The sequence below is a fragment of the Aquila chrysaetos genome, chromosome Z, assembly GCF_900496995.4.
Source record: "Aquila chrysaetos chrysaetos chromosome Z, bAquChr1.4, whole genome shotgun sequence".
Lineage (NCBI taxonomy): Eukaryota > Metazoa > Chordata > Aves > Accipitriformes > Accipitridae > Aquila > Aquila chrysaetos.
The window spans coordinates 41,770,596-41,796,536 of NC_044030.1; the positions used below are offsets into that span (position 1 = coordinate 41,770,596).

Consider the following 25,941-nt stretch of genomic DNA (forward strand, 5'->3'; position numbering starts at 1 on the left):
TTCCCTAAGCACTGTTAAAACTAAAATTAGAAGATCATAGCACAGAGGATGCAAACAAACCTACCCACGTGAAGCCAGAACTAGAGTTTTAAGTTTGGTTTAAGAAAAATAGCACAGCAACTTTATATTGATAGCAATTTGACAGTGTTAACTAGCTGATAAAAAGGATCTAACAAAATACAGGAGATGAGATACTAAGAAGTTTCCTTACCTAGCCATTCCCAAGCTGGAAAAGTTGGAAGGAACTATCAAAACATCAAGCCTGGAAAAGGGGTGGGTACCCAGTGTGGTGTAAGCAGCTGAGAGGCACTGTGGAATTAGGTGAAGTAAACATTCTTTGCAGTGTTCGATAAGGCACCAGGGAGCAAAGACTCTATAAGGAATGACTGCCTGCAACCTGGCAGCAGGATTTTGGAAACGGCAGGGATATTCCACATGAGCACAGATTTCTTCATGCCATCTGACAATAAAAAAAAAAAAAAAAAAAAAAAAGAAAAAAAGAAAAAATAGTTTCATGTGATACCAGAAATGTGCACAACTGAGTATGCTAAGACAAGGATATTCTCTAGACATCAGAATGACAGAGTTAGTTCACATAAAACCAACTCATTTGTATTCTCACACTGTTCATACATGTGCAGCACTGTGAAAATACTCATTACTACATGTCTGAGTAGCACTGATACAGTCACTCATAACTAAAAACGAGATTAGTCAAACCTTGTTTTTATAATAGATATGTGTCAAAAGAACAAGTGCTCAAAATGTACATAAAGAAAATTAAGTAACAATACAGAAATATTTATTTATTCGGAGAATTCCTATTCAAACTTGACTATGACAATAAAATTTCGTACATATTAACACAAACATATTAAGTGCAAATAGAGTGAAATTCCAAGGGGGCTTTTTTTCTGTTGTTATTACTAAAATTCCCCAGGAACTTTTCTTTTTTTCTTAAGTAAAAAACAACAGTAGCTATCAATTCAGGCTTATCACTGTAGATATTCGAAAATATCACATTTGGATCAAGCTTACTTTACATTAAGATTACAGGATATTCAGAGCTGTAGCTGGAAGGAAGGAGGGGTAAATCAAATCCTTTCTAAACACTGAGTCATATACCTTCACAGTAATTTATCTGCCCAAATAGAATCATATCTAAGCAGAAATCAGCTTCATGTTTCCACCTGCTAGCCTGTCTTCTGCACAGCGCAGAGCCTCTCCTTGGTTGTGGAGATTTCAGCTTAAGGAAGCTGGTTCTACTATGCCTGGACAGGCAAAGGACTTATTGTTATTGCACCTGGCATGGCCCAAAGCATTTATATTTGGAATATCATGCTTCAGGTGAGTGCTGACACACAAACCAAAATGATAACACGTAGAAAAGGACTACATTTTGCTGAAGTGGCAACATTTCAACACCTTACATAACTCCTTCTGTGAAAGAGAAAGATTATTGATTATATATGCAAAGAAACTACATCCATCATTATGCAATTTTTTTCCAAGGGTGGTTTAACCCAGTATATTTCTGCTCTAAAACAATGTCACTTTGTGTTTAATTATCATAGTTGAGATTAGGCAAGAACATGAAAGCTAGCAACCTATCTCTTATAAATAAAAGTTGCCAAGTCCTTAATGACCACAAGGAGACAGGAAACTTACTTAATGCCCTAGCTCCATTTAACATTTTCTTTCATACAGTCTCCTTATGTCAAACTCACCGGCACCTGGACATAAATTATATTACACATTTCAACAACTTCTTTCAGAAATCCTTCCTTTTCCTGCTGCCCAAGAATTTATCTCTATTATCTTATCTGAGACACTACCTTAACATTTGCTTGTCTATCCATTTCACACTCTTTCTAGAAATGCCTGCTACTGTGCATAATGTTGGGTTTGGTTACCTAGTCTTAATGAGTAAAATAAGTAACACATGTCTGTTGTGCTAACTCCCAAATAGAGATTAACTGGGTATAACTCTAAGAGCAGATTTTTCAAGGCCATAGATTTTTATGTCCCAATTAACTGCAAAACAACCTTGGACACTTAGGCTCTCCTCTTTTGTCTATGCATAATAGACACCACATTTGCAGAGGATTTTTTGATTTTTTTTTTGTCAGTTTTTTTTTTCCGAAACACATTTGTCCTGTTTCTTCCACTGTCACTAACTCAACTGCTGCATATACATCACACTACCTGTGCCAATTAACTCATCCAATGACCATCACACAGATTGACTCATAACAATGACCATCACTGATTAAAACCTGCACTAATTTTTTCAATGGGTGCTAGATAATCTCATCTAAGCTCCCGTTCCCATGAAAGATTGGACCAGATGATCTTTCAAGGTCCCTTCCAACCTGGGCTGTTCTGTGATTCTATAACTCCACGACTTTGAAAAGCTGAGAGTAATATGTGAGGAAATCAAGTGCCACATCTGAGAACTATGGTGAATACAAGTGGAAACAAGTGGTATTTCTCCACAGCCTTAATTTTTAGCTTCAAATCTCATTTGTAGGCCTGTATTGTTCTGTTCATCAATCACTCTGTAATAATTTACTCTCAATGAGCAGTTTTGACAAGATTGGAAGGAGGAATAGATGTATCCAAAATAATTACATTTCTATGGGTTTGGTAAAAGACAGCTAAGGAGCCACTGCATGTACCAGGCAACAGGGTATTTTTTTATTGAAAAGAATCATTGGTCCAACTTTACTTTATGGGACCACTGGAACAGGTCTTTCATGCACCCAGTCTGTACACATCACTCCAGGCAAACCACTGCACAGGCCAGCTCTAACTCTGGGATGGGACTGGACAGGAAGAAAAAAGCGAGTGAGTAGGCAATATGATAGTAGGGGGCATTAGGTACCAAGAATGGACCGAGTCTAGTAACACGGAATATCTTACAGCCAGTCATTGTAAGGAACAAGGGAGGACCTGATGCTGCTTCAGCAGGGCATTAAGGAGACACAGCGTGTAGGATGCCAATCCAGAGGACACTGGGATTTATTAACCCTATTGCTCACTAAGCAGCTTGTTTTTGCATAAAAAGAACCACACCCTTACCCATGAAATAATGCCTTTGGAATTATTTTCCTGTCAAGATTTTTTTGTTCAGATTAAACAAGTTCTATTTTGATTCCTGTACTAATATGACTCACTTTCACATTCCAGAGTAAATGCAAATGCTACCCATATATCCCATTTTTCAACAGTATTCTAAACACGAACCTGAAGCTGGCTTGTGAAGATGGCAAGGAAAACTCAGTGTTTGTCTCAATAGCAGCTGTGAAGGACTGCTTTTTAACTTCCTGCCAGCACCCCACAGCAATAGTGAAGGTGGATGCTGGCATTGGCATAGTCACATAGTAGTACCAGCTCAAGATACCTGTAAATAAAAAGAACATTTGTACAGACTCATCAGTCACAGCACACATTCAGTACTTGGCATTTTTATGTACTTGAGATTTTGGGCCAAACCTCCCACCTTACATCCTGGTATTTTTGTTGAGGAAAGAAAAATAATTTCACTGAAACATGTAAGACCAGTCGTATGTAACCGCCACGGATTCAGTACTGTTTACTTATATCTGCAACTTTCCCTTATCTGCTGATGTCTTTATCTATAAATAAATCATCTATAAATGGGATGTTATTAATGCAACTTAACATGATTGTACTGTTACTGACCAAGAATGCCACTGGACGTGAAATCTAATAGCACCTTTAGATCCACAGACACAAAAAGATTAAAATTTAACTCTTTCAACCCTGGATCAACCACCTTATGGTTTTGTCTTAACTGTATTACCTCACACAGAACAGAATCTTTTCTTTGTGTTCTGGACAATACCAAACTGAGAGGCAAGTTCTAACAAACAACACTAGTGCTTGTGAATTGGACCTGGCAATCTGAGATACACGATGTGCCAACCAGGCAGTGAGAAATCAAAGCTTAGAATCGGATGGGATATTGCCTAAATCAATGATTTGGTCATGATAATCCAGGAGCTGCTAAAACAAGGTTAGAGTCTATTAGGAGGTAAAAAGATAGTAAGTCTAATCATTATGGGAACACAGTGCTGGAAGACATGGAGTATGGTATTGGATGACTGTATCTATGATCACGTTTGGATAAACTGGAGGATGTATTAGAACAGCATACTTTTCATTAATCTAAATGTTGCTTAGGTTTTCTGTTTGCCCCTTTAAAAAGGTTATAACTTAAGGGTCACATTCAAGTACTCATTTATGGTCACAAATAGTTACTACACCATACTAGTAGGTTAATTACTCTTAGAAAAAGCCTAGCTTGAGTTACAACCTGATGAATCATGTGCAAATAACTGTAGCTGTGGCAACTGTGGAAACATACAAACTTCAGTTATTTTCCGAGAACATTAATACCTGTTCTTTTGCAATAATATTCTGACCAGGGCTATGGAACGCTATCAAAAGGAAAAAAAACCCATCCAGTGGAAGCCACAAGGTGTAGAGGAAAGGAAGTAAACAACTGCAGCAAAGCACCTCTGGGTTTCCTACCTTAATGACCACAGAAGGTCAAGTTGTCCAAAGGAAGGACAAGCAAAAAATCTTTTTGCTTAGCCTCAACAAATTTTCCAGCTACTATTCAGTATGGCAAAACACTACAGTTTGTGAAGTGTTGTAAAAGGCAGGTAAAGCCTCTACCTCTTACATGCACTAGCAACCATTTACACTCCCTCACTCCATTCCACTTTTGGCAACATTCACCACTACCATCAAAACCCTTTTGTCTGTATTGTCAGGTGACCATATATTACTCCTGTAACTCCTGTCAGTATGTGAGCAGAAGGAACTTATTTGCTCCAAACACATTAGGAACAAAGAGGATAACTGTTTTGCCAAATTTTCCCTCTCTACCCCTCCCCCATTTTTTTTTTATTAACTTCCCAAAGCTACAAATGAGCCAAGGCAAGCAAATGCCACCTTGAGAGAAAGCAGTCACCCAGGACAGCAACAATTTATTATTTTGAAACACCAAACTCCTGATATAGAGAGCTTCATTGATATAAAATGTGCTAGAGGCCCAAGCCTGCACACACTGAAGTTAAGAGCGGCTTTACCATTGACTTAAATGTGCACAAGAGAAGGCCCAGAGGTAGTCTACAATACTTCACTTTGTGTTGTATCTGTTATATACAAAGCATTACAAAAATGCTCCATGCAGTTATGTTAATTGTAAAACCTTAAGAGTTAAATAATAGCAGAGGAAGAGTGAAAATTTGAGGAATCATAATGGAAAAGCAGTAATGTGTTTTCAACTGAGTTCTGAAACAAGCGTGGAAGTCAAAAGGCAGTCACAGAAAACTGTTCCAGACAGCAGGAGGTGTAAAGGAGAAAGCTCTCACAACAGTAAGGAGATTGTCTAATAGGAAAGGGTGTTGGCCTGTGCTATGCAAACAGAAGGAGCTGAGAGGGTTACAGTGAGAAACAAGTTTAGCAAGACAGGCTAGAGCAAGCAACACCATAGAGTTTTTTTAAAAAAACACGGGTAATTTGAACACAATGTCAAAATGAATGGGGAATCAGTTTAGCAGTCCAGAGAGAACAGCATGTACTACATTCAGAAATTTACATGAATTAGCAACAAACATATGCTATTCAGAGTTGGAGCAAACCTTGCAAAAGGGTGACGGTACCAAAGACCATTTTCTTGGTATATGTTTTCAGACTTATCTAAATTAGGATTTCCCAAAGAAAAGAGAAGCAACTAACAAACAGATCCTTGTCTTTTTTCCAAGCCCCTTATATTTTGCAGGCATTATAGAGACCATGCGAACCCTGGATACTCTCAGAACAAGATCCAAGATTTATACTGTCTTTACACACCTAACTGGGACTCAGTCCATTTCCTGCAGGGCTTTTAGATGCCTTCTGCATTCATGCTCTAGAACTGTGTAGAATAACTATGCAATTATCCTATAGTTGTTTTGTCTTGAACAACTGAAATCACATGCACTGGCATGACAAGCGAGTTCTCTCTACAGTGCATTCACTGATCGGTGACTGAAATGGTCTTTATGTTGGCAACACCTCTCTACAGCAAGCACCATGAAGCATAGTTTCAAACAGAGTCTAACCCTCATTTATCTTCTGTCTTCTCCTCTCACTACTGGTAAGACTGTCTTCCAGCCTGCCCTTTTCTCCCATAACTTCACTTCCTTTCTTTAACCTTCTTCAGGTCAATGGACTTTGTTTTGTTTTCCTTCATCTGTAACCTCAGATCTATCCCAAGGCACAGACTGGGATCACAAGCTCCGCTCCACTTCTCTCCCCTTCCTCTGGCTGCCCTCTGCTTTCCAGTGGCCACCTCGGAGACAGCACCACCTTTAGGGTAGAGAAAACAGTGCAGCTGAAACGGGGAGATGGCTTGCTGTACCAGAACTAGGGTTTTAGTCTGAAAATGGTTTTGTGGTACAAGCGAGGACACCTTGGGAAGAGTAAGAGATTAGACTGGGGTTAGTCCATGGGAAAAATAGAGGAGGAGCACCCCAGTTCTTTTATTTCTAATGCTTATACCCTCTGCTTACAACCAGACTTAATTTAAAAGGAACGTGATTCCTACACATAATTATTTTAGGCAATTATAATACTTTCCAAATATTTCCTCTACAGGTAATTTTGAAAATAATTTTCAAAAAGTTTTTTTTTTCCAGTTCTGCAAAGCAAATCTATCATGTCGCAACTGCACAAACCACGCAACAACAATCACCTATTCTGTGAGGTATAACTGGAAAACATCCCATGCAAAATTTAGGACTACTTTTAACAAGGGTAGAAAATTATAATCTATTTATAATTGTGCAAAAGAACAACTTAAAGGCTGTTTATGTCTTCTACTTGAAATAATAATGATGAATGATGTAATTACTTCCTAGAATTCTTAATGCATTTAGCTATCTTTGAAACCATTAAAATTGTTTGAGTCCTGTGGAGTCCATTATAACTGAAGAAACACCTGAGAGTCAGTATCTGTTAATGCCAGATGAAAGAAAATGAAGAGTACTTTTACTTATTAGCATAGTTTCCCTCAATTAGTTTGCACTAACACAAATATAAACACCACAAAATACAGACAATGTCCATGATTTCCTAGAAACCACAAAACTCAGCTACCTCTAGGGAAAAAGAAATAGCCCCGCACAGCATTTGATATACAAAGTAAAAGCTAGCGCTAATACATAAACTTGCTGCTAAATAAGTAGCTATGCCAAAACTATTATTTGGCTGGAGCACCAGGATTAGGAACCCTCCATCTTTCTGAAACTCTTCGTTAACATGCAAAGATCTTTCATCTCATCTGAAAGCCAGAATTTCCCACAGAGCACCCTCACATTCATGCCAGAGCATTAGTTGAACACTGGCTGAGAGGGATGAGTAGCATGTGATGAGCTGTCAACTCCCATGCTGTAGTTCCTGATATATGTTGGAGATTAATCAACACAAGCACTGAACTATTCTGTTTTGCCTTGTGAAAAGTGAGAGGTGCACAAACAAAAGCAACTGTTGTTGCTACTAGCTACAGAGCAGTAGCAGTGGCTTCTCTAGCACTGTATTTCCTTTCAATAACAGAATACACCTTCTCGCTGGAATCAGACAGCAAAACAAGATCAAGGACTACATAATGGTACAGTTACTGCACAAAAAGCAAGCCAGTTGATTTCATAGTAAATGGTTGAATATCTACTTCTTGAACATTAATCAAAACAAATGTAAAGGTGTTTGTGACTAAATATATTTGCACCTTCTATGTGTTACAGTAGTATGCTAAAGTAAAACTGACAAGTGTTGAAAAATAAATCTAATGGTTAAATGGTTCACATTACACACACACACATCGTGCTCCCTGTAAAGCTTTCTCTCAAAGGGCACTGTCAATTGCATTTTTCTGATAAATTTTTCTTCTAAGTACTCCATAAAGAATGCATGGTATTTTTAAGCACTTTTAGGTCATAACTGAATAGTTACCATTTGTACTTAAGTAAGGGACGTATCAGTATTTTCAAACAAAATGTGGCCTCACTCTATTTCAAATGACAGGGTGAGCCATAGTTTTGTAGGACACAGAATGCAAAAATGGCACATACAGGAGGAAGTACACTATTATCAAAACCTGCAAATACAAGTGGCAAATGAGGAATCTGTGCAGGTGAGTACACCTAGTCTCGCTATGCACTGGATCACAGCATCCATGCATCTAGAGATGTAGGTTCGTGAAGGAGAATGCAGATCTCTGTTTAAAAGCATGAAGGTACCATCCTTGCTTGCTATTCTCTTATTGTCTGCCTCCACACTTGTTATAAATATGACTTTTAAAGGAAAAAAATCAGCTAACTTGTTATGCAGAATAAATTCATTCACAACTGCTTGACAAAATGCTTATTCTTTCTGAGAAATTGCATTTTTAAAAAGATATTTTCGTGTTCTGCCAGTTATATATGATTTTATAAATATGCAGCACAGCAATAACATACTGAATCTAAATAATTTGGCAAAGTTATTTTAATTGAAGCCACCCTTAAAGGCCTTTAGGTGTGTTTTCTAAATGTAAAGACAAAATTTTAAGCCAGATAGATTTCATATGCCCTGCGTAATTGCCTAACTACAAGATGTATGTGGGACAGGTTACTTAACACTACAGACCATATTGAACTTTTTAATTCTTAAAAGTCCTACTAATTAAACTAATGAATTTGTATTCCTAAATTCATTAAGAATTTATTCAAGGCTTCAGATTAGCACTTGAGCCTTGGGTTTGTTTGTTTTTTAAAACTTTCCTTACAATGTTGCTCCTTTTCCTTCTTTCCTCTGTATCTGTTTTGTAAATTTTTACAGTTCCAAACAGCTCTCTAACACTGATTTGTCATTTCCAACTGTATATAAGCACCAAGATAATGAGGGTCTCATCCATGATTGACTTTTTGAGAGCTACTGGAGCACAATGCCTACTACCTTTAAAGAAATCCAGCAAACGTTTCATCATGACATCAATATTAGTATAAATAATTATGTGTGCTGCATAGATCCATAAGCAGAACCTTCCACGCTCTTGGGAGCTCCATCTTGAGGTGAGGCTGAAGGAAAACTGTAAGGACAGAAGTGCAGTAGGTGCTCCTGCTGCTTCTCTCCAGTTCAGTAGAGTTCAGCACAAAACTTTGCCATTGTCACACAGCTCCTAAAGGAGCCAGCTTTAATGGCAGGTTTCGTTCTTCCCAGTTCACTTCACACTTTTCATTCAGCACTTCATTAGCACACTGAACCTAAAAGGAGTCATTTCCTCCCTACTGGCCCTTCCATTGAAGACTTCTTACAGTATTTCTTGCTTTCACAGAGTTCTTAGGAAAGCAAATATACTGGGTTAGCCTTTGGACAATTAAAAAAACCCAACCAAACAAACCCAAAACAAACAAAGCTTTAGGTGACACATGAATTACCAACATAAACTGACCCAAGGATTTAAACAAAAGCCCCTTCTGTCCTCCACGGGGTGACAACGCTGAGTTTGGGTGACTAAACCCCAGTGCTATCATTAATAATATGGTACCCTGAAATCATTCTCAACACTCTGTCAACTGCATTTGAAAAACGGTTTTCCCCGCAACTAGTTTTTTTCTTTATTCAAGAATGAATTTTTAATGAGGATTTTAAACTAGAATGACAAAACAGTGTTAATGAGGAAATAATTATTTCACAATACAGCCTTTTCCACTAGCTAATTGGTCTAAGAAAGTATCAATTTTAACTGGCCTATGCCAATTTATACTGTCTGAAATTTTTTCCAAGGTTTCTATTTCTAGAAATTCACATAAGCATTCTTCTTCCTCTTAATATTTCAGATCACATAGCCATCACTGAGGGAACAACAGGCAACAACTCATTAGTGATGTGTAAGTATGAATTACACTGATTAAACAATGATGGCAGAGCTGTTCCCCTAGTCTGAAGTTAAGAGCACTCTTGCCTTCTTGATGCTGAGACAGGAAAGTATTACTGTCCAAGCAGGCTGAGCAGCTCATCATGGCAGTTTTCCATATTTCAACAGCAGAGACAAGGCTTGAAACAGGCTTCACATATGGCCAAAAATAACGAGACAATTCCATGCAAATGGATTAACTGGTGGTTCTCAAATCAAGGAGACTTTCATTCTTTTTTTTCCCTCAAAAATAAACTTGCCTCTTTAAAGGGGAACAGAAGATTTTTCTTCCAGAAACACCGAATTCTAACCTTTTCCTATGCACCACTTTTCATCAGAACTACTTATGCTAGAAAATACTGACCCTGTTTGACAGATTATCTCAAAACTAATGGGAGCAAGACATACTTTGTATTATTATGTGTAGAACTGCCTTAAAAACTTCCTTCTCTGTGCAGACAGACGTTTAGAGTATAACCAACACAGAACAAAAATGCTTGCTTGCTTACTGCTGCACAAGGTATGATCTACCAATGCCAAAAAACCCCCAAAGACCAGATTTTCAGGGCAGTGACCTGGTATTCTTAATCTATTCCATATATTTCAGGAACCAGATATGACACAATGACCACTTCTAATCATTGGCATGCTGACCTATACTTGGACTGGAGTACTAAAACTGAAAGTTAATTATCTACCAAGTCCTGAAGCTGTCAAGAGCCTGCTAAGGTACTTCATCTACAAAACATTCAACAGCGGAGTGATTAAAACAAAGCCAATTTATGACAAGTGAAGTCTATGTTTGGAAAAAGTAAAAGGAATAAAAACACAGAAAAAAGTAAGTAAAAGTAACACAGTGAAATGTAGATGCCTTGAATTCTTACTAAGTTATCCTGAGGCCTTGAGCAGGTAACTTTTCCATAGAATGACATGGAGATTACAGATAGACATGTAAGTGCTTCTAAGGTTAGGAACTTCATTCTTTCAAAAATCATGTTTTTACCAAGCTATATTTCTAATTATAAAATTATTGAAAATAATTTGTAATAGAAAATATATTTCACCTTCTTGAAGCTGGACTGGTTCTGCTGAGTTTTCACCACTCATTAACACAACAAAGCCGGCAGCTGTTCGGACTGAGGCTTGCCATGTTGACAAGGCAACGGGTGGTTCTTGGCATGGGAAAAGGGCTCTGTTGTTTATTGGTGATCCCATCGTATAAACACATGGCCTAGATGGAAGGAAAAGAGATTGAAGTTAGAGTTACATTAAGAAAGACTGAATTAAGTTTTCTGTCAAAAATCAAACCTGCTGTTGTACTGAAGTGTTTTTTTAACCTCAGCTAGATTGGTTTCAAACCTGTGTAACATGAACCAAAGCAATAAGGTAATTTAAGACGGGATGAAGAAAAGCAAGATTACCACAGTAATTTTTACATAAACTAGAAATGAGTAACCCCAGTCTTTCCCCTTTCCTGCTTCTGCATGACCCTTCCAGCCTCACACAATAGCTCTCAGCTGACCCTGTAAGGCCAAAGAAGGCTTCTGAATATCTTCTGAAGATGCCATTGCAGAGCTTTACCAACACCTGTGACACCTCCCTGTTGTCCTCACAGTAGTGCTTTCATTATCATTAATCCCATCTCTCCGCACAACCTGGAGGCTCATCTAAACTCAAAGCAGTAGATCTAGCCTTCAGCCTTCCTTAGTCCAAGCCTCAATAAATCTTGACATTTCTACGTTTCTTCTCGCAGTAAGGCAATGCATGCTAGCTCACCTGCCTTTCAGAACTTCAACCACAGGGCATATAATGAGAAGAAAGCATGTCTTCCCTATCAGCCTCAGCCTCCTTCTCGCTTTTCACACAGCAATCGTCCTTGTAGTATTGCTCTTTTTGCACTTTCTCTGACCCTCTCCTACGCAGCCTCTTCATCTACTGCGCCCTTCCAATTTCAGCTGCAATATTTCATGCCAGCCAATTTCTTATTAGCAGCTTAGCCACAGCTGGGAAGGTAACAAGGCCTTTCATTAACTCCTTCTGGCTTGCTATTGCTAGTGCACAGATGTCATAAATCTTGTTATACTTCTTTTGTTGCATTTTGCAGTTTTATCTTAATTCCTAGTACTTGCATAACACCACCCCTTAGCTTAAAAAAGCTAAGTTTTCAAATATAAATTGTATAAAACAAACAGAGTCAGTAGGTTTCTCCAGCTGAAGAAAGAAAATCTTGAAAGCATCACTTCACTGCACTGAGTTTTTAAAAGCCTATGATATTTAAAGCCAGTATTCTGGGACCACAACACATTATTTTGTGAATGCTTGAGGCTAAAAATATTCTGATGGGTATCCTTCATAACTTGAGTTTAAAAAAGTTGTTTTAAAAACACTTTGGAAAATAGGAGACAAGTTGTTAGGGCAAAACCTATTTTGCAATGGCTAAGATCTGACCATCTTGTCTACTCCCCTCCAAACAGCTCCTGTTTTCAAATTATTCCTCCCCTAAAGCCAACTCTAAACTACGCAGAGGGAAAGAACTTGGAGATACTGATGGCCATGGATGAAAAATATTCTGAAGCTATTTCTACCCTCTTGTCAAAAGTGCTATCTATGCTATTGGATCCAGAGCCGTCCATGGCACAATCAAGTTACTGTGGCTTAACTAATACAGGCCAGCTGATATTTCAGTAAAGCAGGGAGGGAAACTGCAGTTTAAGTAGGCCTATTGTTAATGCACACAAACAGAAAAAAATAATCTGGCTCCCCCTGCCATGTATCAGAGTGAACAGAGTAGGACATAGATACCCAATGAAGCTCAATAGGTAACTGCAGTGGCGAGAAAGTCAACCAATTATCTTTTACCCAGTAAAACACAAGGCACAGATAAATGTAAAAGACGACTAATCTGTGAAAGTCTTTAATTAGCTTGAATTAGCTTCAATTTCTTTGGAATTAATCTCCTAAAACTGAATCTGTAACAAACTTTGATATACATAAAATAATTTGATTTTCTCCCAGAAAAAGAAACAGTGCATGGCAGTGAGTTCACAGGAAAAAGGAAGAGCTTGCTTTTTCACCTCCGAGGAGGTTCTGCTTCCTCCTTATAATGATAGCCAAGAGATACTGGACATATGGTTTGGGTTTGGGTTTGTGTGGTGGGTTTTGGTAGTGAGGGAGGGGCTGCAGGGGTGGCCTCTGTGAGAAGCTGCTGGAAGCTTCCCTGGTTCCAAGCCGGACCCGCCTCTGGCCCAGGCCGAGCCCATCAGTGATGGTGGTAACACCTCTGGGAGAACAGATTTAAGAAGGGGAACCTGCAGTGAGTAGGGGGATTGGAATGTGAGAGGAACCCCTCTGCAGACACCGAGGTCGGTGAGGAAGGAGGGGAGGAGGAGCGCCAGAGGAGGGGATGCCCCTGCAGCCTGTGGTGAGACGGCAGGCTGTCCCCCCAGCCCATGGAGGGGAGCGGGGGGAGCGCAGGCCCCTGAAGATGGCTGTGACTCCATGGGAAAGCCTGCGCTGGAGCAGTCTGTGCCTGAAGGACTGCAGCCTGTGGGAATGACTCACATTGGAGATGTTCGTGAAGGACTGACTGTCTCCCGCGGGAGGCACCCCACGGTGGAGCAGGGGATGGGTGAGGAGTCCTCCTCCCCCTGAGGTGTGTCGAGCTGACCCCAACCCCCATCCCCTGTTCCCCAGCACCGCCGGGGGGAGGAGGGGGAGAAAACTGGGAGTGGAGTTGAGCCGGGAAGGAGGGAGGGGTGGGGGGAAGGGGTTCTAAGGTTTGGGTTTACTTCCTAATATCCCGTTTTGTTTTGATTGGTAGTAAATTAAATTGATTTGGGTTTTTTTCCTCCAAGTCGAGCCTGTCTTTTGCCCATGACCATAAGTGGTGAGTGATCGCTCCGTGTCCTTGTCTCGCCCCATGAGGGTTTCTGTGCATTCTCTCCTCCTCATCCCACCAGGGCCAGCGGGGAGGAGTGAGCAAGCAGCTTCATGGTGCTCTGTTACTGGTGGGGCTTAAACCACAACATACTGTTTATCCTAAAACATATATGTGCTGGGAAGGGATGGGGAGGAAAAGATGGTTCCTCATTCATGAAAACTTTATCAAAATACACAAGATTATAAAAAGAGATCCTAGTAGAGTTTATAGGAATGAGAGGAAAGGAGGGGTTAATGACTGCTGATACACATGTTTTACCAATGATTCACCATGCATATGTGAAGGCTGTTTTCCTGGGTGCCATTGGTACAACCCAGTCTTAAGAGCAATATAGGAGATTTTCATATCCTGAAGAAATTTTAGAGGGAAATGCCACAATGACTGAGAAAACGAGCTGCCAGAACAGCAGTAAGCAGATTGTTGCAATGCTGTGTCAAATACAATACAAACATAACACACTACTGAGACCATTAAAGTTATCTCGCTCTTGGAGAGCACTTTTTACCTGCAGACCATAAAGTATTTTACAAATAATTTCAATACCATTTTGCAGATGGGGAAAATGTGAACAGATTGGCTAAGTGCTAGTGTTCAAGCTGTGCCTGCAGGCTTAGTTTCAAGCTTCCCAGTCCGATAGCTTTCACGTTGGACTACGAAGGCTCTCATTATGAGAAATAATACACGTTACGTAACTAACTTTTTTCCCTAAAACAATTTAATGCTAAAATACTTACACAGGCAAGTCGTAAGTCTCTAAAATTAAGGCCCAAGTAGAATAACAGTTAGAAAAGTGGAGAAAGACTGGTCAAGTACATAATCTTTTCTTCAAAACTAAGCCTTCTTTCCACTCCTCACCTGTTTTAATACCTTTTTTATCCAGGTATACTTATTAACTTCATTATTTCAAAGCAAAATGTATTCAAAAACAGAAGACAGTTTTCCTATGGATATAAACTGTGATTCAGCTGGACTTTCTCAGCTCTTTTCTGAAATCAAAGTTTGATTTTGTTTCTTGGCAAGCCAATTCACAAACACACAAGTGCTGGTTTGACTCTTCATCCCCCGTATCACTGGCTCTTTAACCTTCTGTGTTTTCACCTCCCTTTTAGATTTGAAAATTAAAACACTTAGACTTCTATTGTTTATATGGATAATGGTATTTTCATAATACTGTTTCATTCTCAGCCTCCTGTGATCTAGTATGGTCCTCTCATTGGCACATTCTAGTGAAGCGACTTGTCTTTTGTATTCCTTCTTCCCAAAGGAGGACCACCTGCCTTGCCCCTTGTACTCTGGTATGCAGCGCCTCTGTGAGTGCCCAGCACTTCCCTCTTTGGTCCTGTGCCATAGGCATCCACCTACTCCACCTACATCTGACATCTGAGTATTTGTCCTGCCAGGCCATGAAACTTGCTATAACTCTGAAAAAAATAAAACTATAAAACTAAATAACTAAAACTATACCACTAAAACCCCCTCGTTTCTCATGGTTTTCCTTTTTAGTTAGGACAACTAATTCAGAGGAGCTATTTTAATTTTTTTAGAAATATTTGTTCGTTGCCATCCTTATTTCCAGAAATATCAAATACTTTCCTGCTCAAGGTCTGCCTACTTTTTTTTTGTTTATTTTTATTTTACTCCTCCATTCTATTCCTGATACAATTTGTTCTTCCTTAGAAATCACTGCGTCAGACATGAGTAATCCAACAAACTTCAGACTGCTTCATTAATTACTCCATTATAAATATTCATCACTGGGAACAAAATTACACAAAATAACAGGAGAGAATTCCCCACAGCTGACAGTAGCCACTTAGGATTTAGTCTGTGACTTGCCTGGATTCTGGAGCATTTTATTCTCCCAAGCCTTGCCCATGAAGAAAAACAAGCTCTTTATTCCCTTCCAGCATCCAAGAGCAGAGACTGATGCTAACTCATGCCACTGAAAAATAAACATCTATTTTCAGGACACATTTTCTAATTTATACTTTGAAACTGTGAAAATCTGACTCATTTTTCTAATTTCTCCCCTGGAAAAAATTTGCTTTGAAAACGTCAAATATATTAGGAAAATTCAATGGATGCCTCAGACTCCTTAAAGGCTATAGATAGAGGGTTACATTGGCACAAATCTGTACTACCAGTGAAACAAATACCTCTATCTTCCAAACTAACCTCAGCAGTATATTCCAAACAACTCCTGTAAGGCATTCCCTTCCCCCCTGCACTGCTTATTTCCCCCCTGCACTGCCTTATCACCCAGCTGTACACACACTATATCATCATACCAGTGGTGGAGGGAACCAGCATCCAGGTTGAAAGAGGTCAAGTGTGTCTTTCAGCAAGTGTATTTTGGTAGGCTTCTTCCTCATTCCTTTTTAGCTCTCCCTCCTTCCCTCTTTTCATTAGTACAAAAAAGCCCCATGGTTGATTCTGTATTGTTAATACACTTTGGAGGCAGAAAATACAAACATGAAACATTGTGCTGAACTTCAAGGGTAATCAGAAAGACTGGACTAAGTAGGGAGAAACTCTGTGATCCAGCCTGGAAATCAGTGCAATTACCCTCTTTTTTTGCAGGCCTACTGCAAACATGTTCTAAATATGGCCTAAAATCCCCAGGCATGAGACTATGATTAAAGAATGACTTGTAGCCAATACCCAGACAATATCCACTACAAATTGCTAGCTCTCCATAGGCAAACGCAATTCTTCACTCTTAACTTTCGGCTGGGATAGAGTTAATTGTCTTCCTAGTAGCTGGTATAGTGCTATGTTTTGGGTTCAGTATGAGAAGAATGCTGATAACACACTGATGTTTTCAGTTGTTGCCAAGTAATGCTTATACTAAGTCAATGATTTTTCAGCTTCTGATGCCCAGCCAGCAAGAAGGCTGGAGGGGCACAAGAAGTTGGGAGGGGACACGGACTGCCCAAAGGGGTATTCCATACCATGGGATACCATGTCTAATATATAAACTGGGGAGAGCGGGGCTGGGGGGATCGCCGCTCGGGAACGAACTGGGCATTGGTTGCTGGGTGGTGAGCAATTGCATTGTGCATCACTTGTATATTCCAATCCTTTCCTTATTATTATTGTCATTTTATTATTGTTATCATTATCATTATTACTTTCTTCCTTTCTGTCCTATTAAACTGTCTTTATCTCAACTCACGAGTTTTACTTGTTTTCCCGATTCTCTCCCCCATCCCACTGTGGGGGAGCAGGGAGTGAGTGAGTGGCTGCGTGGTGCTTAGTTGCTGGCTGGGGTTAAACCATGACAGTACCTATCACTAAAGACACAAAGAACAATTCTGCAATCTTTAGATGGTCATTTGACCTCTGTAGGACATGAAAGATGATGGACTTAAACAATTCTAAATCAAAACTTGAAGACTTATGTTTGGGAAGCAATCCTTCCACATGCGAAATGGTGACATGTTGCTTCTCCAGCAGTCTCTAGATAAAATAACTTCAGAATTCTTGTGAACTGTTCTGAAACTTAAGGAAGTTACATATACTAAAATATATTAAACTCCATTTGATTTTTCGTAAGTATCATTGTTGTGACTGACTCTGGAAATATGGTGCTTACAACTACACAAAACATTTTTTCTGTATATGGAAATATACATATTTCCATATACAGAAAGTTCATAAACATGGACTTCTATGTGTAACTTCCTGGAAATTAGAGATCACTGCTCACGAATTCACTTCCAACTTCAAGCTTTAGCTAAATATTCAAGAAACATGTTTAGCATGTTTCCACTACCCTGAATATTTATAAAAAATCTCAAGTTTAGAACATTTATGAAAATTTCAGTCTCTTTCAAAAGGGAATACAAACTATGAACTAAATGTTAAAATAGTTAAAAATGAAAAATTTCAATGTTGCTATGCATATTTCTATACAGTTTTTATTTAGTCCTTACTGTATGCAACATACTACATAACATAGTCTTATTGACTACAGTGCCAAAGAAGAGTATGACTTTTTAAGACCTTATCTTCAGAAATACCCAAATTTATGAATAGCTCTTGTCACCAATGCATCTGAACAACTGCAGCTACTCTCTTTGAACATGATTTGCATTTCAAAACTTACGTGTCTTAAGGAGAGGCAGGCTTGAAACAACCAGTTTCCAAAAAGGTAAAATCTCTCTTTTTTATCTGGATACAAAAAATAATGAAGAATTGTGCCAGTCTCCATGCCAGTTAGATGCAGCCTGACATGGACTCCTGACACAGGTCCACAAACAGATCACAATAGGTTCGGCAGAACTTTTCTATTAGTTCTTTGCTGTTTCAGCAGAATCAGTAACATCAAGTTATTTAAACAGGAAACCAAGGTCTGTTTTATTGCTACATTAGGTACCACTTCTTTGGATATTCTCCTAATCACTACCTCAGGTGCTTCAGCTGCACGTTACAGAAATGCAAGATTATTTATAACAAATGAGGAACCATGCAGTTCAGTAATGTCTGTGATACAGTTGAACACTGCATCTGAAAAGAAGCATTTAGTTACAGAACATATGCTAGCATTAGCACTTCTACCAAACTGTACATTTATGCTTGCTGTATTCACCTTCATAGCTTTCATAAAGCCAAAAATATTTCCTGAATTCTTTAAAAATACATTGATATTTTAATCTAATAATAAAATATCATAAAGATAAGCAACTAGACAGGTATAAAATGTTTTTAAAAGGAGAGACATTTAAATTGGTCAAATAAATATCAAGATACCATATCATTTTTTTAAGGAGAACATTTAATGTTTTCCAACACTTCCTACTTCAGACAATTAGCCCAAGGTTAACTCTATCTAGAGTGTTTCCCCAAAACTCCTCAATCATGCATTAATAGCTTCTAAAAATATACTTTTTCCATAGCATTCTCATGAAAATCATACACATGGAGTAATTCAACCCATCTCCTTTACTTCCCAGAATTTCTCCTTTTCTGTATATCTGATATCTAGGACTCAACCTGAAAAAATAAATGCATGTGCCTGACTGATTCATGTATGTATTCATGTATGCTAAGGTAAATAATGCACAGGTAGTTTACTGGATTAGGACCCAGTACTGAAAGGTTTCAGTGTCATGGAATGTCCTTCAGTGACGTCAGTCATATCAAGGACACTCTTTCATGGTAATGCCACAATGAGGAAATGAGGTCCATTCCAGTCACTCATTACTATTGACAAAAGCATTAACTAATTTATGACAGCACTAGAAGTGGCAGTAAGTAGGGCAGAAAAAAGGTGGGAGGAATCTCCCATTAGATGTGAATTCACAAGGCTGTCTGCTAGGAAAATTACCTCTTTAATTGTAACCCAAATGTGTTTAACCCTTTTCTTAAACAATAAAGAGATGGGATCCCAGGATATGTTAACAAACAAGGATTCTTAACAATGATCATGAGAAAGCATTTAATTTAAAATACACTGGTAGTCATGCTGACTCAACGCTGCTACATACTCCTAAGAGTTAGGCAAAACTGCTTGAACACCTTGATAGGCTGGCAAAAAGTTTCTCCTTCACAGTAATGAATATGTTTTATACACATTATCCCCTCCACAAAGCAGTTATTATGGTGTCTAAAATAAGTTTTTATTTTAAATCTTTTTATAATACTTAGTATTAGTAAGACTACTTCAAACAAAAGCATAATTTTGTTAAAATTGCAACATTACCTTCTTAGTTTGAAACCCCAGTGCTGTATTGTGCTAGTAAACAACTGAAAAACTTTGAAACAGAACTGCTGTTTGTTCATGATAAATAAATTACAAACATTATAGTCAACAATTTTTTTCTATTTTAATAACTATGTTATTGCTCACTGTTAAAAGTTACCTGCCAATTTTAAGAAGTGATATAGTCCTTGTTAAGTGTAACTTCTGAAGAGACAAAAAAGTGTGTATATTTATACATATATGTATATATAGGTGCATACCCACATATACTCACACACATACTCCACTCCTCTATTTTGCCCCCTTTTTAGTACTTTCACATAAAGGCCCCCAAAAGCACGTTACTACAAAAAACATGTTCTAAGGCAAAAGAAAACCTTCCTTCTTGATCATTAATGTATCTTCTAGTATCATATTCCACGTGTTCAGTTCCTCTACTGAAAACAAAAGTGTGCCCTGCTGTGCTAACATCAGGTTTGCATACACGTATCTCAACTTGCCTAAACTTATCGCACAAAGCTTTGTTTTAACACATTTTTTTGTGTATTATAATACATCATTGTTTATAACACATAAAATGGAAGTGTTTATAAAACAGTGCATAGGTTAAATTTCAAAACATTGTACTAATGCTAAATTAGAGGAAACATATTGGAAGTGGCCACACAATGCTTGTACTTTTGTTATTTGCTTCGCTCCTCTTCGGGGTTAGAACCATAGATTATAGACTCTGGGAAAGGATTTGACATCTGCCTAAAAAAGCATCACATGCATAATTTGGAACAATTTAAAGAATTATGCTATGAGAATATAATGTAAAAGTACTTTCCCCATACATTATAAATGGGCTTTATTTTTCGAAAGGGAAGGAAAAAATATGACAGCATTTTGTACAATGAGCTTTACCACTATATTTGTGGGTTCATCATGTACAGAATTTGATTTAAAAAATGTAGCAAGAAAGATTCTAGTGACTGTGATATGAAAACTTGTTTTCTGAGAGGCATTAGTTTCTGGAATACCCTACAAAAGACTGAAAATAAATCAGCTTGAGCCTATTTGCTACCATCAGACTGCCTGATACATGTGAAGCCATCTTTTCCTGCTTCATTATTGATTCAGAAAATTGCATGTTTGTGTATAACTGCCATGCAATGTCTCTAAAGTAAGAATAATGCTTTGCAGTGAAAGGGAAAAAGAGTCAAAACTAAAAGATGTTAGTGATTTAGACATTTTAAAAAAGCCTTCAAATGCTCAAAACACACAGACAACACACAGAGGAGTCGTCCTATACCAGCTAAGTGTTGCTAACGTTAGTCTGGAAGACTGTAGTAAGGGGCAGATAGACACGGACTTGTATGATCACAGGCAATTGCCTTACCTTTGCATGCAGTCAAAATTTAGAATTTTCATAACTAAAGATTCTACATTGAATTAAATTTCCTAAACTCATACCAAAAATAACTCCTTGGGGGGTAAGGAAGGGAGGAGGAAGGGGAAGAGGTAATGAACATGACTGAGACATTCCTAGACATGATGCTGCTCGTGGTTTAGAACAGAATTACCTAACTACCAGATGTACAATTAAAAGGCCTCAGTTTCCTCCCTAACATGGATGCCAGTGGGAAGACTCTTAATTTCTATTAGCATAACTGAAATGAAAGGTAATCATACATCTCTAGTTTGGGAATGAAAAGCAACTATTCAATTAGACCAAATTTCTTTCTCATCTTCTAACTTTGTTCCTATTTTTCAGGTATTATAAAGAGCTATCAGCCATTAAAATCCAGCTTTGAACATTACAGTAAAACACTTACAGTTGCAGAAGTCGAATGAATTGTAGTTTCTCTCCTGTAAAGAGCTTATCTTGAAGATTTCTGTACAGCACTGTGTACTTTCACAAACACTAGATAAAATGCCAATTCTTCTTGCAGTTTCAGTTTGCAGTTCATTTGCTATCATGAATGTACTTTACATAATAGATGAAGGATATTTTGAAAGTCAATTTTGAGAGACTAAACAGTAAAAGACTGCATCTCTAAACTTATTACAATATTGATAAAAGGCTAGTTGTGAAGCAATTCTATTAAGTATTATGTATACTGATCTTTATGCTGTATGATCAGTTGTATAAGCCAGGAAGGAAAAAGAACACGAAGTATTAAAGTGAAAATAGCCTGTCATACATACCTTTTCTTCCCCTAAGTGATAATTCCCTATTCCCAGAACACACTTATTCCAATACACAACAATTATTTACTCCTGCTCAGAATGAGCAAACGCAATCACTTAGACAGGCCTGGGGTCTGAAAGTCCATTGGGGTTTCTTGAGCAGAGAGTTTGTCTGTTCTCCTACAGGACAGCAACAGGATTCAGACGAAGGATGAAATGAAAACAATGGAAGAGAATGCTCATCATCTTCCAAGTTGCTCAGCATTACACAATTCTACATTCATGCACCTATGTTTAAAATTAATGTGTGCAAAGCTTTCAGCTAACAGTTACATACCTGCCACTCTGGTCTGTAGTCCATGTAACAGATCTTCCCTCCGGTTTGGTTTTGTACCATATTCTTATTGCATGAGGAAAGTCTGTTGGAGTCTGAATTCCTGATTTCTTTATCTCCAAGCTCCAAGTGCCAGTAGTAAACAGAAGCTCTCCACAGCCAGGCGCCTGGCTGCAGCGAGTAAAATAGTATAGCTGTTCCTTCCAGCGATCTGCAGGTAAAGTCACAAGTTCATGTATAATCTGATTCCTGAGATTTTCCAGCTCCTTTGAAACATCAGTTAGCTTGGCAGACCTTGTGAATTTTTCAATGCCTGACACAGCGGCAACATCTACCTCCTCAACCTTTAGCACAGATAAATCACAGCAGTCCAATACCAGCAGAAAATCTTTGTTCCCATGATTCTCTATGTCACAGCAGTCCTTTGAACTAGAAATCCCAGAAGCCTGTTCCTCGTTGCTATAGTTACCATTTTTATCAGAAGTATCTTCTTCACCTTTACCACAGACAGTAAAATCATTATATTCCGTTTTAAATGAACAGGCACTCATATTTGTCACAGGAATGTGGCAGGGTTCAGATGCCCTCATTTTACAGGTTTCATCAAACTGTGACTGGCAGTCGTCTTTGCCAGTACTGCTGGTTTTCCTGTACCGACTCCCAGTCTCGAAGAATAAAACTATGACACCTTCAATAACTTTACTTTTAAAATCCACATCCAAGTCCAATATATAGTGCTTTACAAGCATGTAGCTAGTGTTGGCCATTAAGGGCAAGTCATCCTTCATGGGGTCTAGCTGTGTCTCCATGTTCCAGTCTATTGGGCAACAGTTTTACAAAGCCTTAGACATTTCTTATATATGATGTCTCCATAAAGAGCAAGGATATTCAGCCTCCCAGTGCCAAAAATAATTTTGATTAATATTACGGTATTGAAATTAATTGCAGTTCTTCCCCTTCTCACATTCTATTAAAACAAAACAAAACAAAAAGAAATCAGATAATTGTTTCACAACCATTTCTGAAATGCTCTAAATCTAAAAGTTATTTAAAGTCTAGTTGCCTTTATTAAAAATAGTACAGCCAAAGGGTGATTGTGTTGCCACAGAATGGCATCAAGCTAGTTGCTTCAGGATTTGCTGTCAAGTACCACTGGCTTTATTTTTCAGAGATCTCAAGTGAAAATATTTCTAGACAGCTTTTATAAACTGAAATAAACAAACCTCACTATAGGCGTTCTGTTGACTCTCAGCACTTGCAATAATCCTTTAGAAAAGATACATGGTTATGCACCATCTACTTTAATTTATTACTGCACTGTTTGTTTTTAAGGTTGCTGTATTTATTTCAAATGCATTGCCTCAAATGGTAGTGATCATTTTTCTACTGTGATTCTAAATAACAGGAGTAAGCCTAACTCTCCCCATATGTCTTAAAGTTTTAAAGTAGTAATTTCATATATACAATGCATCTCCACGGACTAATATACTTTCCACATTACAACTGCTCTCGTATCAGCACTTCTACTAAATTACAAGAAAATGAGCCAATTTACTATGAGTGCATTCCAAGTATTCCTTTGAGATTGCTCATGAAGATTTTTCAAATTTATAGTTAAATACTTAAGGTATATGATTACATCTTAATAGCTGGAAACCCATTAACACTTGGGATAATAGCATCTTACAGAAAACAAAAGGTCTTCTCCCTCGAATATATGCAAATACCTATAAATCCAAGAAAATATTAAAATGCATCAACATTTGTTGCGACAACAGGCAGAAGTTTATCACAGAAGTTTAACTGTCATGCATTGTCTGTTTTGCTATGAGCATTGAGCTAAAGTTATGCACTTTTACCTCACTTAAGTCCTTTTTGTCTACTTTCGAGACTAGAAATAGAAATCAGAGGAAGAAGCAACTGTTAAAATGTGCAGTTCTCTCCCTGCCAGTTCAGTAACACTTTCAGGATAGGCAGCCAAATCTGTTTTTAAGTGCAATAAGTGAACAGATACTCCCTTGTGACATTGTTTCACAGTTCTATATCCTCTTCATAGACTTCAGTGTCCGAAATCAGTTTTTGTTGAGTTCTCAAAGTCAGGACAGAAGAGAACCCAGACTCCCCCAAGACTTGCTCTCTCTTTTGTAGGAATCCAGAGCATGCTATCAAGCTAGCACCAGTAAGTGAAAGACTCAGGCCAAGCAATTACCTATACCATTCCCTGAACTAGCTACACACAAAGCACATAGCAAATATCTCCCTTTTTTGATAGCTTTCTACCAGCCAGAAACAGCTTTTACAGGGATGTCTTCGAAGACAAGCTGAGAAAAATCTTTCACTTTTGTATCAATCCTCCTGCACTTTTGCAAACACCAGGGCACCAAGCTCACTTCAGAAGGCCTTCTTTCACTGAACTATCCCAGTAAATTCAAAATAATTTGAAGATTGCCTGCAAGAGGCAGTCATTGCATCTTTTGAACTGCTTCCAGTAGATACTTCTCTATTCTCTGTTTGAAAGTTTTCCCAACCTTTTTCTCTGAATTTATTCATCATCTTGTTCATCATAAGTTTTCTATTTTGAGTGCTTTCAAACTTCACGTATTTGCATTAAAACACTTGGCATCTTGCACTGCCTTAAGTGATGTGTACATCTGTGTACTTTCAGAATTCAACCTTGTATCAGGATCCAAAACCAGATTCATGAGCTTCTGCAGACTCACAGTGATTTTGGTGTGGTTTCCAAAGATTACTTATCTTTGCAGATATATATGCAATGTAGATCTGTGTTATGCCAACTTGACTTAAAAAAAAAAAAAAAAAAAAAATAGAGGAAGGTGCAGAATTAAGTAGCCTGAAATGCATATTGGGCCCTAACATCATCATAGTGATTGCTTTCTACTTAATTTAAGGAAGTCCAGAAAATAGTACATAAGTGGAACTGAAGTATTTAAGAAGACCTTTAAGAAAGGCTGAGGGAAGATTCAGCAAACCTTAGCTTCATCAATGAGCAATGTCTATAAATAGCATATGGCCATTACAGTCTCGTCCTTGACTTGAGACCTAACTGGGAATATCACTAGAGCGACCAAACGTTCTAAATACTGCAACATAAGCAATGCATCTATGATGTCTGTGCGTAACACTGTGGACTGGAATTGATGTTATCTGCATTTTTTTCTGTCTGCCAAAACCTTATGACTTCTGACAGATTAGCTAATTATCGGCGGTAGAGAAAAGAAAGAGACTTGGTGGGGAAAAAACCCAACACTGAACTGGCATTCAAGAATCCCTGTTTTGCACAAATACTTAGATTTTCTCATTTGAAAACCAGGTATAATATAATATAATATAATATAACATAATATAATATAATATAACACTGATACATTTTATAAAATGAGAGTACTATACTAACAGTAAGTATTTGTGCTATACTACTTACAAGTGTTTATATCGCTGTTTTTCTGTTCTCCATTTGGAAGATGTGATCAATTTCTTACCTCAAAAGTATTAAGATAATTACACTAACTTACATTAAATTCTCAGCTACCATGGTAAGAAGCACCTCTGAACACCTTAAAATAAATCACAGAATCATAGCATGGTTTGGGTTGGAAGAGACCTTAAAGATCATCGAGTTCCAACTTCCCTGCCCCAGGGGGGGGGATCAGGTTGCTCAAAGCCCCATCCTACCTGGCCTTGAACACTTCCAGGGATGGGGCATCCACAACTTCTCTGGGCAACCTGTTCCAGTGCCTCACCACCCTCATAGTGAAGAACTTCTTCCTTATGTCTAATCTAAATCTACCCTCTTTCAGTTT

The 25,941-nt window shown here is 38.2% G+C and overlaps 1 protein-coding gene across 9 annotated transcripts in view; it reads right to left on the reverse strand.

The window, feature by feature from the left end:
• Positions 1-25,941, reverse strand: part of LOC115336437 (aminopeptidase O (putative)) — a 207,707-nt gene that overhangs the window by 162,248 nt on the left and 19,518 nt on the right. For 8 of the 9 annotated variants that reach the window (XM_030003316.1, XM_041120724.1, XM_041120726.1 and 5 more), the window contains 4 exons: positions 22,124-23,087; positions 11,035-11,201; positions 3,247-3,403; positions 212-460 (listed from right to left, as the gene is read on the reverse strand). In XM_030003316.1, coding sequence (XP_029859176.1) covers positions 212-460; positions 3,247-3,403; positions 11,035-11,201; positions 22,124-22,929 — 1,379 coding nt within the window. In that variant the 5' untranslated portion in view covers positions 22,930-23,087. Of the gene's footprint in view, positions 1-211; positions 461-3,246; positions 3,404-11,034; positions 11,202-22,123; positions 23,088-25,558; positions 25,588-25,941 lie in introns of those variants that run through there. The other variant, XM_030003317.1, reaches the window with a different exon arrangement.